The sequence below is a fragment of the Euprymna scolopes genome, chromosome 22 (genome assembly GCF_053919585.1).
Source record: "Euprymna scolopes isolate OS-2025 chromosome 22, ASM5391958v1, whole genome shotgun sequence".
Classification (NCBI taxonomy): domain Eukaryota; kingdom Metazoa; phylum Mollusca; class Cephalopoda; order Sepiida; family Sepiolidae; genus Euprymna; species Euprymna scolopes.
In genome coordinates, this window is record NC_136503.1 from 98,951,620 (window position 1) to 98,968,683 (window position 17,064).

At 37.5% G+C, this 17,064-nt stretch overlaps 1 protein-coding gene across 1 annotated transcript in view; it reads left to right on the forward strand.

The window, feature by feature from the left end:
* LOC145243567 (uncharacterized) overlaps positions 1–17,064 on the forward strand; it is a 177,668-nt gene that overhangs the window by 129,282 nt on the left and 31,322 nt on the right. Inside the window, exon 4 of the mRNA XM_080106549.1 lies at positions 8,658–8,785. Coding sequence (XP_079962675.1) covers positions 8,658–8,785 — 128 coding nt within the window. The remainder of the gene's footprint in view (positions 1–8,657; positions 8,786–17,064) is intronic.

Consider the following 17,064-nt stretch of genomic DNA (forward strand, 5'->3'; position numbering starts at 1 on the left):
ATTATGGTCGGCTTCAAATAATAAACAAGTTATTGATGAGACATTCCCCTTAAGTGATCCAATTTACCAAATTCCACTGTTAACGATTACGTCGATATTGTCCTACTGTACACTCTTTAACAAAGCTTCTTTCTTAGAACTGCACACCTGTGGAACTCTCTTCCGTTTGCCTGCTTTCCCACCTGATTAAAATATGATCATCTTCAAGTCCAACATAAAAAAATTCTTGATGAGCCGTCCCTTTAAGTAATCTAATTTACCAAATTTACATTACTAACGATTACTACGATATTGTCCTTTTGATTACAATACACTCATTAACCCTTGTCCTTGAGTGGCCTCTAGGCCTTTATAAGTGGTGACTCCTTTGTAAATAAAACAAAAAAAAAAAAACTTATTGTTAATCCTAAAAACGAATTTCTTTTCATCTTTTCCTCTGATTATGGCTGTGGCATCGACTCCCAAGGAACTGCACGAGTTCACAAATATTTAAAACTAACGAATGGATTAGAGAGCCAAGAGACATCCCTCAGTCAACATAGAACAAGACATCTCAACAATGGTCTAAGCTCTGCCCGCTCTAATACCAAAGACCCCCCCCCTCTCCCTTGATGGCCAAAAACCATCTCTTAAGTGTATTTTGATAGTTTTTATTGTAATTAAAAGAAAAAGAACACTATAGCTGTGATTTTTTTTTTTAAAAGCATTAGAATCGGTAATTATATCGGAATGGAGGGGGGGTGAGATTTGGAATCGTCCCATTACTAATTTGTATCCATTATGTCATTTCCCACAAACTTTGTATGCAAGTATAGATTGTTTATTAAAACCTTTTCGATTCTGAAGACTCTAAGCTAAAGACAAGTGGAGCAGAGAGAGAGAGAGAGAGACAGACAGAGACAGCACTTGATGACTGACCTCATTAATTTTAGGGTAGAACCTCTCAGAACTCTCCTGCTGTACTCCCTCACTTGACTGAAGTGGGTGAAGGGTAGATTGCTAAGAAATTAGTCTAGGGGTGAGTTGAGGTGGGATGGGAGTTGAAACTGTAGAAACGTTTCTCCTTAGCTTACCCTGACCACTTCTCACGGGTCCCACCTACCCTACATCCAAATCTCTTGAACAACCAAAATAAATCTTTGAATTCTTTGTTTTCATTTGCTATTCTTTGTAATTTTTACCAGATGGTTGAAATTGCATTGGCTGTGAGATGTATGCTTATATATCATGATAGGTGCTCGACTGAGCTCCAATCAATATGAATCGTTAGTAAAAAACAAGATATATTATGCCACATTTGTACAGGCATTTAAAATTGTTGTAGACTCTTGAAAATTCAGTATCTTATCGCTATACATCTTATTAGATGACTGGCCAATTTTTATGATTTCAGATTCAAATGAACAGCTACAGCAGCAATTGAAATACACCCTACTAAAGCCTAATTGTCACAGCTGGTGAATTTAAAAAATGCAATCTGGATGTGAAGACACTTTTGAAGAAAAGGCATGTGGACCCGATCTCATCCCAGCTGTGCTATTAAAAAAGTGCTCAGCCGAAGTAGCTCTAGTTCTCTCCAAACTCTACAACAAATGCCTTAATGAATCTTGCTTTCCGGGCTGTTGGAAAACTGCTTCTGTGGTACCAGTATTCAAGAATTCTGGCAGAAAGAACTGACCCATTAAATTATCGCCCCATTAGCCTCCTCCCACTTTTTGCCAAAATATTTGAGACCTTAATTAAACATGCTCTAGTCCGTCACCTTACAGATGCTAAACTTCTGACTGACTAACAATATGGATTTAGACAAACCTGTTCCACAGCAGACATGCTAACTGTAATCTCTGAACGTATATACCATTCACTGGACAAAGCGGGGGAGGGCAGAGCGGTAGCTCTAGATATATCTAAGGCTTTTGACATATATTATATATGGCATGAGGGTCTCCTCAGGAAAATTAGATCATACGGTATCACTGGAAGAGTACTTAACATAATTAAATCCTTCTTAGATAAGAGAAAAATCCAGGTTGTCCTCGACGGTCGTACATCTAAACAATATGATATAAATGCGGGAAGGCCTCAGGGGTCTATCCTTGGACCTCTATTCATAAATGACCTCCCCGACAAAATTGCCTCTGAGATGGGTATATATGCTGATGACACCACACTCTATAACAGGCACGACAGGAAAACAAATGAACACATATCTAAAGAAATGGCAGAAACACTAGAGGATGATCTCCAATCTGTAGTGGAATGGGGACAAAAATAGATGGTCACGTTCAATGGTGCCAAGACTAAGCTAGTTTCATTCAATAATTACAAGAAACCTTCTCTACCACCTATAGCAATGGCCAACGACTCTTTATCTGAGAGTACGTCTTTCAAGCTCCTTGGCCTAACGTTCACAGAAAACATGAATTGGAACAATTACATCGAGGGCATTGCCAGGGCCGCTGCGAAGAAGGTAGGTTCTCTCTACCGTGCTAGAAAACTACTAACACCCAAAAGTATCCTGTACCTCTATAAGGCAACCATTCGCCCATGTATGGAGTATTGCCGTCATATTTGGGCTGGTGCATCGGCTACTAGTCTCTCGCTCCTTGACAAGGTTCAAAAGAGTCGCAAATCTGATAGACTCTGAACTGGCATCTGAGCTTCAGCCTCTGTCCCATCGACGAAACATTGCATCCCTCTGCCTGTTCTACAAGTATTTTAATGGTGAATGCTCTAACGAACTGCAAGCAATTGTGCCCCCACGACGTGAACACCCTCGACAGACCCGACAGGCTGCAAAATCCCACCCCCACACTGTAGAGATCCCTAGATGTAAAAGATCTTTCTACTCCAGTAGTTTCTTCCCCAGAACTGCTAGACTTTGGAATTCCATTCCAGGTCCCTGCTTCCTCAACTGTACTGAAGTTCAAGTGCAACGTGGACAGACATCTTGCTACCCAAATCCCTACATAGTGCCCCAGTAGTTGTTGTCCCTGATAGGAGCCCCCTACACCAAAGTGGCAACGCGCCTTGTTTGGGGAGAAAATGTAATAAAAAATTTTTTTTTTTAAATCCTTTTTTAAATTTGGAAAAAATGTCACAGAAACATGGAATACTTCAGACTGCTTTTTGGGCCATTTTGTATGAATCGCGCATCAGTTTTTGAGTGGCATAAGAGATTCAAGGAAGGCAGGGAGTCAGTGTGGGATGAGAGGTGTGGGAGGAGTAAGGAAGTCAGAACACCAGAGTTGATTGACCATATAAAGAATTTCATTGATAAGAACCGTTGTGTGTCTATAGAGACAATAAGTGCTGTTTGATGTCGGGGTGGAAATTGTACGCACAATTATTTGCGAGGAACTGAAGATGCGGAAGATTTTTTTTTTTTTTAAAACATAGGCATCGCCACTTATCAAGGCCAAGAGGCCACTCGAGGATAGAGAGAAATTGGACAATATAGTAATCGATAGTAATGGAAATTCGGTAAATTTGTTAACAAGTGGGACGGCTCATCAAGAACTTGTTTACATTAGACTTGAAGACAACCATATTGTAGTCAGCAAGAAAGCAGGACAATTCCACAGGCGTGCAGTTCTAAGAAAGAAGCTTTGTTCATGGAATCTACGTTTAGGTTTAGGCACAGTGCACAAAGTTTGTCCCAAGGGTGCTCAGAGAAGATCAGACTATTTGACTAAGATGAGCATCAAGATAGTTTTTCACCCTCCCTATACTTCAGACCTGTGACTTTTGGTTATTCCCTAAGCTCAAGGAAAACCTTAGCTGTCATTATGAGACAATGGAGGAGATGAAAGAGGCTGTAATGAGTGCCATTGATATGCTCACACAACAGGACTTCAATGCGGCCTTCCAGAAGTTGTTGAAATGGTACAATGTGTAATGCAGCTGGAGGAGATTACTTGGAAGGGGACTAGAGTTTCATGTGTGTACTGTCAATACCTATATGCAAAAATCTGCAAACTTATTGAAGGCTCATCATAAATTATAAGCATTTAAAAAGTTGTCGAATTAAAAGAGAAATTACATTCAATTGTACTTCTTCCCCAACAAAAAAGATTCTACTTTTTTTAGATGAGTAGCAATTCAGTCCGGCTTTGCTCAGGCTCTATGTACTGTTCATAGCTTTATGTGCATATATATATATATATATATATATATATATATATAGTAATGTGATTGATAATTTAAAAATCAAATTATAATTAAATTAAAAATCCGTTTCATAAGAAGGAACAACAACAAAATCAATTATTTGTACGATCGTTTCGGAAAACAGTGTTTTTATTGTGGTAGACATCGAGTTACGGACAATAATTATTACATATAGTGTTTTTAACAAACAAGGTTTCCCCATCAGCAAATATTGTGAAGGGTTTTTATTAAATGTGAAAGACACTATAAATAAACCTAGCATTAAAAGTAAGGCAGATGTATCCTTTAATTTTTCACCCTTTGAAATCAGGAACTATGGTTAAAGTACTCATATAGATGCTTGCTATAGCTTTTTATGTTGTTCCTTCTTATGAAACGGATTTTTAATTTAATTATAATTTGATTTTTAAATTATCAATCACATTACTAAATATTAAATTAGCTCTAGGATATTTACCTATCGAGCTTATTATATATCTAAATTACAACGAGCACTTTTTCTTTCCCTGTATTTTAATTAAACTAGTAATTTTACTATTACATTAAAATACACTCTGCTCTTTAGACTATTGTTCTAATCTCCTTTATATATATACACATATATATATATATGTATATATATAAAATAAAAATAAAAGTTACAATAAGTTTATTAAGGTAATCAAAATGGTAAACTTAAAATATATTATAAATATTAAAGAGTTAATATTTACAAGTAAAATAAACTCAGCCAGATATATATATATATATATATATATATATATATATATATATATATATATATTAGAAAGTTTGACTTGTGTTTAGGTAATCTACATCTAAAATTTCAAGTGTTTAGACCCCAAAATGGGCAGAGGAGTGTGGTAGAGTTTGCAAAGGTCAACTCTTTCAACTTTGATCTCTTGGCGGCCAAATTTTCACTCAAAAACTGATTAAAAAGCTTGTGGCATGTCTGAATACCCTTTATGTAAATTTTCTAATGTTTAGACCCAAAATTGGCTGAATAGTTTGCTAGAGACTGCAAATGTAAAATCTTTTGAACTTTGAACCCTTGGCAGCCAAATTGTCAGCCACTCTGATTAAAATGCTTGCCCTATGTCTGAATACACTTTATGTAAGATTTCAAATGTTTAGGCACAAATTGGCTGAGTAATTTGGGAGAGGTCAAATTTTTAAAAAACTTTGATCATAATTTTGACCCCTTAACATTTTATATTTGGGGCTCGAATCAAATTGAATGTTTAATCCATGTTCAAGTAACCTACATTTCATAACCAAAATTGGCAGAGGAGTTTGGTAGAGTTTTCAAAGGTCAAATTGTTGAACTTTAACCCCTTGACAGCCAAATGTCTGGCTGAAAACAGATTAAAAAGATTTTCCTAAATCTCTAGTCTGTAGACTGAAAATTGGCAGAGTAGTTTGGTAGAGAAATGTACAACACACACACACACACACACACACACACACACACACACACACACACACACACGCAAACAATTTTACTTTTCTATATATATAGATTGTGTGTGAATATGCTGAAAGAATACTTAATTTAGGATTTAGAATTGGGTGAGAGTTGCGCTTATAAAAGGATTCTCCTATTCCCGAACCATTCTAACTTCCCACGGCAGTTAAGTGGAAACTCGTTTAAAGCACCTCATAAGTGATAATCTTCTAAAGGTCGAAATGTAGGTAATACTAAGAATACAATTGCAATTTTCTTTTTTTGCCTTCCTTTTCCCTCAATGATGGTTCTCTCTGGATTCTTCAAACTATTGTTCTCATCTTCAGCGTTATTTCCACAATGTTTTGGTCAATGTAATTTCCAAGCTTTTTCCGGCTGTTTCTCTTGTTGAACTCAAGAATCTGCACGGAATATTAAATTTTGACAATGGCTCTTATTGGTGAATGGCGAAAATAATATTTTTTTTTTTTTTTTTTTTTCAAAGAAACAGTTAGATATTACTTGTATTGCTCGGACTATTGTTCTCATCTTGAAGTTTTATTTGTGCAACGTTTCGGTCGGATTGTCCTTTGACCGTCTTCAGGCATATTGGTCGTTGTTTGGAAAAGAAAAGAGAGAAGTTACTGGCCCCGTAGATATTTTCGTATTCTGTGAGTTAGTTTCCATTCTATGATTTTAGTTTCAATTTGTGAAAAAAGTTGGTCGAAAAAAGGGAAGCAACTGTAATAAAGATCAGTAGGGATTATCTTCCTTTCATCACCAAAATTTTAAGCATGTACAATATTTTTCCTATAATTAGAGGCTCCCAAACTCAATTTTAATAGCATCCAAAAAAAATTTGGAAAACTCGTCAAATAACTAGCTCAACATCACAGTAAACTACCACACTTATACAGTCTTCCAAAAATTCACAAAGAAGGCAGCCCATCAAGACCCATCGTCAGCGCCCAATTGCTAGGATTAGTGTTTTTATCTTGGTTGTTATTCTCATGAGATTTTGTGTTGTAATAACACTTAGGACGACAACAATAGTTTAATTAATCCTCACCTCAAAAATTTAGAAACATTACAAGAAGATCGCTTTTAAGTCCAATATAAACAAATTCTGGTACTGGTGCATATTATAAAATGCATTTCTTGTAAATGTCCACTCAGGTTCGATCAACAACTGGCATAAGCTGACAGAATATGCTGGGCACTGGTCAAGTTTCAGCTAATACGGAGCAAAGCAAACGACTTTTTGATAAATTGGAAGAAAAAAATTTTTTTTGAATTTTTAATCAGTCATAATGGAGTGCACGACAATGAATTTAACCAGCCCAGATAAAATATTACAAATGCTTGAGCAAATCATAAACCCAACACAAAACTCTACCCTCCCTCCTGAAAAAAAAAAAAATACTAATGCGCACACATTAACTTATTTTCATGGGTGGGGGGTGGGGTTAAATTTGTACATTAGGTCCACCTCCACAATTTTCTTTAGAATGACTTTTGCAGGTTCTCGACTATGCTGATTAAGAAAATCTCATTCAAATTTTGTGGAGACAAGTACTTATAGAGATATAAAGACCTGTATTAGGCACTGTAATTCACTGACTGCCAGGTTTGTACACATGTGCAACAAACAAATCTACTTTTCTCCTACTGAGATTAGAAGGTTGGTGGTGTCTATTCTGAAAGCCGTTCTTAACATGATAATACTCAAAGAAGTGAAAAAAGTCGTAATTGTTTTGTTTTACATGTTAAAAAAAAAGATGTAAAACTGGAATTCAATTTAAAACTATTGGTGGAAGAGTTGAAAAGCAGAGGAAGACTTGAACAACAAAGAGAAACAGCTAGAACTGCGACCACTGATTTCGATCACCCTAAACAGTTTGTATACAGTTAGAATCCCTTAACTCTAAAACTTCTGTTTTTACTTTCCATTATTATTCTAATGGACCATTTTTCGTAATTTTATTAATTCATGCTGATCTACACATTCCCTTGTTTTTTTTTTTGTTTTTTTTTTAATTTCAAACTGTACCTTCACGTTATCGCCTCAAACCATAACTAATCGTCAGTGAAAGCCAGATTATTTTATTGCAGCCATGACTACCAGTGTCCACAATTGTTCAGGTAAAGCAGTGACCAACAACAACAAATGTAGTTTACTTTTGTGCGAGGGGGGGGGAGGCTTCTACTGGGCAACACCAGTTACGTGGTCCTGCTAGTTTCACTTAATGCAAAATTCTTATTTATTATAAACAGAAATACTGTAGGTATTAAATGTAACGTTAAATTCATTTTACAAAAAAAAAAATAAAGTAAACCAAAAAACGGTAAGAAACTACTACCAGTGTCCACAATTGTTCAGGTAAAGCAGTGACCAACAACAACAAATGTAGTTTACTTTTGTGCGAGGGTGGGGGGGCAAGCTTCTACTGGGCAACACCAGTTACGTGGTCCTGCTAGTTTCACTTAATGCAAAATTCTTATTTATTATAAACAGAAATACTGTAGGTATTAAACGTAACGTTAAATTCATTTTACAAAAAAAAATAAAGTAAACAAAAAAACGGTAAGAAACTGAGACATGTGCTTGCAAGTATTATGTTTTTTCACTTCTTTTAAGTAAAATAAAAAAAAAAACTAAAGACAGTGAGTCAAGTACGATAACCATTAAGCCAGCTTGGCGTGATCTTTAAAAAGTGTTTTCAAACCTACTTATTCTTAACATAAGTAATTTGTCATGTGAATGATTCACGTATACAGTCGTGAAGCAGTTGACACGGATAAAAATCTGGTGACCCCCCCCCCTCTCAACGTGTACCAATTTTTCAATTTTGACTCCATAGCAGCCCTTTATTCCAGATGAAAACCAATTAAAAAGTTTTCCATATATCTGAGTACCCTATATACCAAATTTCAAGCCTGTAGATCAAAAATTTGTTGAGTATATAGGTTGAGAAGTGTCCTCACACATTATCACTTTAATATATATGCAGATTATAAAAATTGTGTTTTTTCTGTCTTTCAGAACATTTACGTCGGACAAGTGCTCTCCTCTTGAAAATCGAACATGATGTCCACAAGCAGAGAGACAGTAAATGCCGTGTTTTTGATTTTAAAAATGCCAATTTCCCACCTGAAGCAAAATACGAAAAGGTAATGTATCGTTTTCGGCTCTTGTTCACATCCAATCGATAAAAATCGCACTCCAAATTACGTACATCCACGGAATATGCTCTGATGAAATCGGCTCTTGTTCACATCCAATCGATAAAAATCGCACTCCAAATTACGTACATCCACGGAATATGCTCTGATGAAATCGGCTCTTGTTCACATCCAATCGATAAAAATCGCACTCCAAATTACGTACATCCACGGAATATGCTCTGATGAAATCGCTGTAGCTCTACTCTAGTATAATTGAATTTCAAGTAAAACCGTTAATACATTTGCACGTGTGATGTCGAAATTAGAATAAATTCCAAAAATTCCAAAAATTGAATTGTCATTTTATCAAGTGTTTCGATCGGCACGAGTTCTTAAAATTCAGAGGAGGTAACTGTATATATATATTATTCCTTAATTGGAATTAATTTTTGAGATGAGCATTATATATATTAATTTATTTTTATTTCGGACTACTAGTCTCATCTTTATTAGTTGTTGTTTTTCCATTTTTTTTATTGGCTTGTCTATGCACAACGTTTCGGCCAACTATTCCTCTGGCCTTCGTCAGGTGGTAACCGCGACGAATAGGAACTTTGAATCTCCTAACTGCATTCTCAGTCATCACTGCCATCCGTAATTGTTGTCGTCTCACCACATTTTTGGCCAATTAACCTCTGGCACGCTTTGGGTGGGATTGAAACCACCATCTTCAGACAATGTTCATCTGGAACTGTAGAGATTCAACGTCTCTATCAACTGCGCCACGGGCCCCGAAGGGCGATCAAGGTTGGATTCTTTGGTCTTATAAATCCACGTTTATTTATTATCTGATCTTCCATAGTCGGGTCCATACCGATTGGTATATATATATATATATATATTATTCCCTAATTGCAGAGGTAACTGTAATCTATCATTTTTATTTATCTCCCTTGCATTTAATCTGCCATTTCAAAATAGAAAATATCGGAACGCTAGTTTCGATGAATTTTTGTGAAAAATAGATTTAGCACATCTACTGGATCAGTTTTGGAATTTAGATTAATTTTGACATGACATGAGCTGCCTTCAATAAGTTTCCTGACTTTTTTCGTATGGGCACTATTATTGATAGTACACACATCAAACTCTAGTCCCCTTCGAAGTAATCTCCTCTGGCTGTAATGCACTTGTTGTACCATTCCGACAACTTCTGGAAGGCCCCATGGAAGTCCTCTTGTGTAAGAGTGTCAATGGCACTTGTCACAGCCTCTTTCATCTCCTCAATTGTCCAATAACGACAGCCTCTAAAGTTTTCCTTGAGTTTAGAGAATAACCAAAAGTCACAGGGAGCAAGGTCAGGACTATAGGGAGGGTGAGGAACTGTCCTGATGCCCATTTTGGGCAAATAGTCTGTGACTAGGATGGAGCACCTTTAAGACAACTTTTATGCAAATCTTCCGCATCTTCAGTTCCTCGCGAATAATTGTGTACAGTTCCCACACTGACATCAAACTGTGCACTTATTGTCTATATAGACACGGCGGTTCTTATCCATAAAATTCTTTATTTGGCCAATCAACTCTGGTGTTCTGACTTCCTTACTTCTCTCACACCTCTCATCATCCTTCAGATTCCCTGCCTTCCTTGAATCTCTTATGCCACTCAAAAACTGATGCTCAATTCATGCAAGATGGTCCAAAAGCAGTCTGAAGCATTCCATACATTTTCTGTGGCATTTTTTCCAAGTTTAAAACAGAATTTTATTGCATATCGTTCTAACGTGTATTCACTTCCATATTGCATTTTTGAAATTCACCAGCTGTGACAATCAGGCTTTAGTAGGGTGTATTCCAATTCCTGCTATAACTGTTTATTTAAAGCTGAAATCATGAAAATTGATAGGCCATCTTATAAAATGTGTAACAATAACATACTGAATTTTCAAGAATCTACGATAATTTTAAATGGCTGTACAAGAAAAGTCTGGAAACTTATTGAAGGCATCTCGTATGTAATGTTTTTTACCGAAAATGTTTTTGTTTGGAATCCCGTTATACTGCTTCCATACAGATTACAAACCACTAAGCGATAATTTCATTATGAAAAAATTGCCCAAGAAGAAAGGAACCCTTTTCAAAATAATAAACTCTTTCAAATTAACCCATACTAAAAGAATTCACTATCAGAGAGAGAGAGAGAGAGAGAGACACACACACACACACACACTTCTTCCTTCTGAGAATGAAGATCCTCCAGAATGCATGTCACACGTATCCATCAAAATATTTACAACATCAATAACATAAATGAACTATTTAGAAATATAAACACAATATTAACATTTTTGAAAAAGGTAAACCCGTACAAGTAAAAAAACTTCAACAAATGAATAAAAAAATATCTAACTAGCATTGTAATGTTGTCCGGGAAGAATCACACATTATGCGCTGTTTCAGTCGCTAAGGAGGACCAAGTCAGGAAATAGAAAATGACTCCAACTCACTTTTTCCTTGTAGCACCATTTATTTCCTCGTTGTTACTCTCACACACCAAACGTTATTACTGTCTCTCTTGTGACCGTTCTTTTTTTTTTCTTTTTTTTTTTTTTTTTTTTAAGGCTTCTTTTCTTTAATGGTGACGTCATTTTGCATGCATTTACATATACATATCTGCGCTACATTACAACATAACTTAATTTGAGAAAGAAAAGGAGTTCGGCATTGTGTGACCCCTACAGGGCCGCAACAGATGCACAGGCGTGGAAGAAAGATGCACCTGGCTCGGAGTCCCTTTGGCATCATCTTTTGTCTGTGTCCAGTGGTAGGATTTGTCCATGTCACCGTGGTTCGCTTACTTATCTCCAATCTTGGTCCGCCTTCCAAACTATCAACAGGACCGATATGAAAACAGACTGCACTTCGAGGCAACAGCGTTTCCGAAACAAAACGAAAGAAATCAAGGATAAACTTTTTTCATAACGTAAAATAATTATCGCATTAAACGTTACAAGTAGTATGTACACCACGCGTTAATCACTCGTACAAATTTTCGTTCATTAACAAAGTTCTTCGTCTGTTATCATCAGTTTACACTTGAGAAAAAAATCAACGTAGAAAAGAAAACAGAGGCGCGTCTCAACCAGGTTGCAATGGGGATGGGGGTCGCCAAAGACGCGTGGCAGTGTGTGTCGTTCAGATGTCTTCGCTTTTCGTTATATAAAAATCGGTCAGCTGTAACTCCGCCTTCGCAATATAGGTCCCAAATGGCCATCAGCCAATCGGAAGCCGTCCCTGTGCTGGATCCAGTAACGTTCCGCTTCCCAAAGCTTGGGGGGGAGGTCCAAGTATTTCCCTCCGACCGCAGAGAAAAAAAAAGAAATAAAAAAAAAAAAAAAACTACCTTTAAAATTATCGAAGAGAAAAGAATGGTTTTCCTCTCCTTATTTGAATTCGTCAGCGGCCACATGCCCTGTGGATTGGCGACTTTTAGGGTTTCACTATCAGATGTCATATTCCTTAAAATCCAAGTTATGAGAACTAGTCTATCTTGCAATAAACGTTTTTTTTTTTTTTTTTTTTTTTTTCTTTCATTTATCATTCGTTGTGGGATGCTCTTCCCAAAGGGGATTTCACGGTTAATTACCAATTAACTGACCACTTGACTCGGTTCTGTGATGGTCTCTCGATTAAAACATAAGTGCTAAATTTTCACTGTTTGGGAAATATATATTCATGGTGTCTACTTGAACCTTTCAGCTATCTATCTCGTGGGGGAATCATTTGATCACTTGTTAAGAACACATCTACCCTCTTCTTTCACCATCATCATCATCATCATCATCATCATCATCATCATCACCATCATCACCATCATCATCCTGTTAGATTCAACAATGCGAAATCTCCCGAATTCGTGCCAACAGGACCACCCAAGTGATTGGCTACCTCTCGATCCACCAGCAAGGTTCTCCATCGTTGCCCCGTACCCTGTCGGGTCACATTGAATAATGGAAAAGGGTTGATATGCCGTAAAACAACTAACCAGCTCTTATACTGCAGAAGCACCCTCACTACACTTATAATCTCCCTTGACCCCAACATGAGAACCCCCTTCCACAACCCACTCAACTAGCAGCAAAATCCCTCTTGTTCACTGTAAACAACCCAGAGTTTTTGTTTTTTTTCGACTGTTTGTCTTTGCTATTTCTTCCCCCTTTCCCTGACTGACCATACAAACATGCAGAAATTTAAATGTAATGTGAACAAACGGTGACATTTTAAACGTTACACAAAGTTAGCACATGGTGCGTTTTTGTAAACGCGTAGCTTTTGCACGTGTGCGTTTTTGCCGGTGAGCGATCAAGTAAGCAAATAAAAAAAAAGTCCTTTTCTACGCAAGTTTATAAGAGTCGTTGGGCTCAACTCTCTTCCTGATCTTCATCAATGATCTTCCAAATCACATCCTTCGATCATTTGTAGACATTTATGCTGACGGCACTACCATCTATGGTAACACATCAAAGGCTGTAAACGACCAAGTTCTCTTTGATTCTCTCTCCTCTTATCTTGGACATGTGGTACAATATGGAAAAAAGTGTCCGGTTACTTTTCATGCATCTAAAACCAAGTTTCTATCTTTCCATCATAAACGCTCTGACCAACATCTGGCCCATATTGAAATGAATCTTTCGCCTTGAGGACGCTTCGTGTTTAGACAAGTGCCTTAGTCTGATCTGAAACCGAGCACATACATCAAATCTGTTGCCAAGGTCGCTGGAAAAATGGTTAGATCATGACATATTTATATGGTACAAGAAGGAGAAAGAAGCAACCTTAGTAGAAGTTTGTGTCCTAATGATGCTGGATTAAACAGAACTGAAAGGGGAAAGATAACAAAATACTAAGGTTTTAGGTACGGCATGAAAAGAAATTGGAATTTGGGGAAGATCTTTATCATTCCAGTAATTATAGAAGCAACTGAACTCATAAAAAATAATTAAAAAAAGACTATCAGACTTACAATCTTTAAAAAGATCTTTTGGTTAGAATGTATGTGACAGCAGGTAAATGTCGGACATCTGGTAGGATGCCCCATCCCCAGCTACTTCCCCCCCCCCCGAAAAAAACCCCCCAAAAAACAAATAGATATATATATATTTTGTTTTGATTTCACTCAAAGAAAGATTTTTTTCTGTCATTAGTAATAGTGAAGGGGAGTGTGAGAATTGCAGCTTACCTAACTTGTCATGTGACGAGGGGAGAGGTGAGTGTTGTTTGGGTGTGGGTCATCGGTGAATTGATGACTTAGCAGTCTTTACACTGCGGCTTGTAAACAAGCAAAAAACTTGTTGGAAAGTGACATGTTCCGACATCACTTTAAACAATGTGTTATCAGGTAATCTCTGAATTCTAAACACCTGAGCCCTCCACCCCCCCGCCTCCATCCGGGTCAAGACAGTCGGTGAAAGATTCCCACCTCCACCCTCACATAAATATGCAACATGTTTTTATACAAGTTGCATATTTATTCAGATTTGATTGTGATCCTTATCATTTGTACAGGTTATAAGATTTAACAAATACCAGATGTGATCAGTCTCTCTCTCTTTTTCTTTTTGTGCCTCTTTCTTTTTGTCCCTCCCTCTCTCTCTTTTTGTCCCTCTCTCTGTGTCTTTTTGCCCCTCCCTCTCTCTTTCTTATCCCTCCCTCTCTTTTTTTTGTCCCTCTCTCCCCCTCTCTTTTGTCCTCCTCTCTCTTTCTTATCCCCTTCTCTCTTTCTTTTATCCCTCTCTCTATCTCTCTTTTTTGTCTCTCTTTTACTCTTTCTTTTTGCCCCTCCCTCTTTCTTTTTGTCCCTCTCTCTCTCTCTCTATTTCACCCCACTTTATAGGAATATGAGAACAGATATAAATGGAGGCTGAAGAGACATTTCTTGACCATAAACTAATCCTCTTCTATTGGGCTTGAAACCACTGGTGCCAATATTTTTCTGACTTTCTGTAAAATTTTGAAATATATATCGCAACTTAATTTCTATCTGTATTTATGTCGTATCGTGGTTAGATTGCATAAGTGTGTATACTTGTCACAGTCATCTATATGGTGTGTATGTGTATACGCATGTTCCCTTGTGATCGTCTAATCTCGAGTTTGTTGTGAAATTTTTTTTCCCGCAAGTCCATTTGCTGCTATAATAATTGGAACGATGCCGGTCATAAGATTCCAGTTTCTTTTCTTAAGTATTTCGTTATCTTTTTTCCTCTCAGCTCTGTTTAACTCCGTATCATTGGAGACACTAACTTCTACTATGGTTGCTTCTTTCTTTACTCCTATCACTGTCAGGTTTAATTGCTTCATTTTCAAGGTAGGTAGCTGTAAGAATTGCGTAGTCATAGTGGATGGTGTATGACTTATTTCCAACTGTTTTTTCTGGTAAACATGTTCCTACGACTTGTTGCAACATATGATATTCAACTTTTACAAATGGTCCAGTGGAGATATTTACACATTCCACTGTGTCGCATTGTATAGTAGCCGTCCTGTAGCAGAACCTGCACTTGTTGTCATTGCTGAGATCTTTTAAGTAAGTATCATCAACGCTTTGATCCCCATCTGGTATCAATTGGGATGGATGGCTCTCGTCTGGAAGAGGCCCTGTGTTTTGACAAGCTTCTGGGTTTGACCTTCACTCCTGATCTGAAATGGAACACGTACATCAAGTTTGTTGCCTGGGTCGCTGGAAAGATGGTGGTTCCTTCTACCGCTCCAGAAGATATCTCACTACTGATGCAATTCTCTATCTATATAAAAGCTCAGTACGTCCAAGGATGGAATACTGCTGCCATATCTGGGAAGGAGCTGCTAAAAACAGCCTATCCTGCCTTGACAGAGTACAAAATAGACTTTGTGGCTTGGTGGGGGATGCCCTTTTCTCTACCCTGCAACCTCTCTCCCACAGAAGAGACGTTGCGAGCCTATCCTTGTTTTATCGTTATTTCCATGGCAGGTGCTCGTCTGAACTCCAATCTCTGGTCCCCCCTCGCCAATCTTTCACGAAAAACACCCGTCTAGCCGAATCCACTGTGAAAAATTTCCCCCACTCTTTATCTGTGCCTGAATCAAAACGTGGATTCCATGAACAAAGCTTCTTTCTTAGAACTGCACGCCTGTGGAACTCTGTTCCGTATGCCTGCTTCCCACCTGACTACAACTTGGATGTGTTCAAGTCCAGCATTAACAAATTCCTAATGAACCGCCCCCTTTAAGCAAACACTTCATCAAATCTCCACACTAACGTAATGTACTTGCAATAACCCTTATCCCTGAGTGGCTTCCGGGCCTTGATAAGTGGTGAACACTGTGTAAAAAAAAAAAAAAAAAAAAAAGTATTAGTCATCGAGCCTTCATCTTAGGCAGCCATTATAATCCTCTCCTGATCATAGTGGAGCGATCCTCTTTTTAGCCAGTCTATAGAGCTTTCCTTATCTTTATAATCCCAAGTGAATTCACCCAGAAAATATTTGGAATGCTTGTCTTATTCTTCCAGTTTTTTAAAATGGAAATTCTTGGTGTATTTTAGGTCATTTCTGTGGCAGACTTGTTTTCTGATTCTGTTTCATTTGCAAAACGTTTTGTCCAAAATGTTTGGCTGGTTTCATGATGGAGGTTGTTCTGCTGGCTCTTGTCTTATGTTCGTGCACCATTTTGAGGTTTGGAATTTGGGAACTCCTCAGATATTGCCCTATAATCACGATAGTTGCACGATGCTAGTGGTCAATCTCTGAGAGATCCATACCTCCTGTTCCTCTGGTCCTGGATATGACCTTAAACTATATCTAGTTGTGAGGCCCCAACTTGCGGACTTTGGGGAGTGTGGAGCTACCCTTTAATTACCATTGCTCCCAGATCCACTCTGACCCAGAGTGGTAGTACCTGTTAGGGTTCCAACTATGGGTTAAATAGAAACCGACTTGAAAACAACAAATATATGCTATTAAAAATTTTTTCTTCAAAATCTTTGAATTTGGCATTAAATAACCCGAAAAGGGTTGATATGCTGTAAAACAAAAACAACCAACAACTAACCAATCCTGTTCCTCTGGTCAGATACAGCATAGGCAAACATTGGTTTCTGTGTGTTAATCTGTGCCGTGTTGACATTTTTTGCATTTTAGTGTCTAATATGTTTATATCTTTTTGTGGCCAGTTAACACGAGCATGGCTAGTTAGTTGATTGCAGTTATTTTGTTTTTGTTTGTAAGCTATGTTTTATAGATTTTTCCC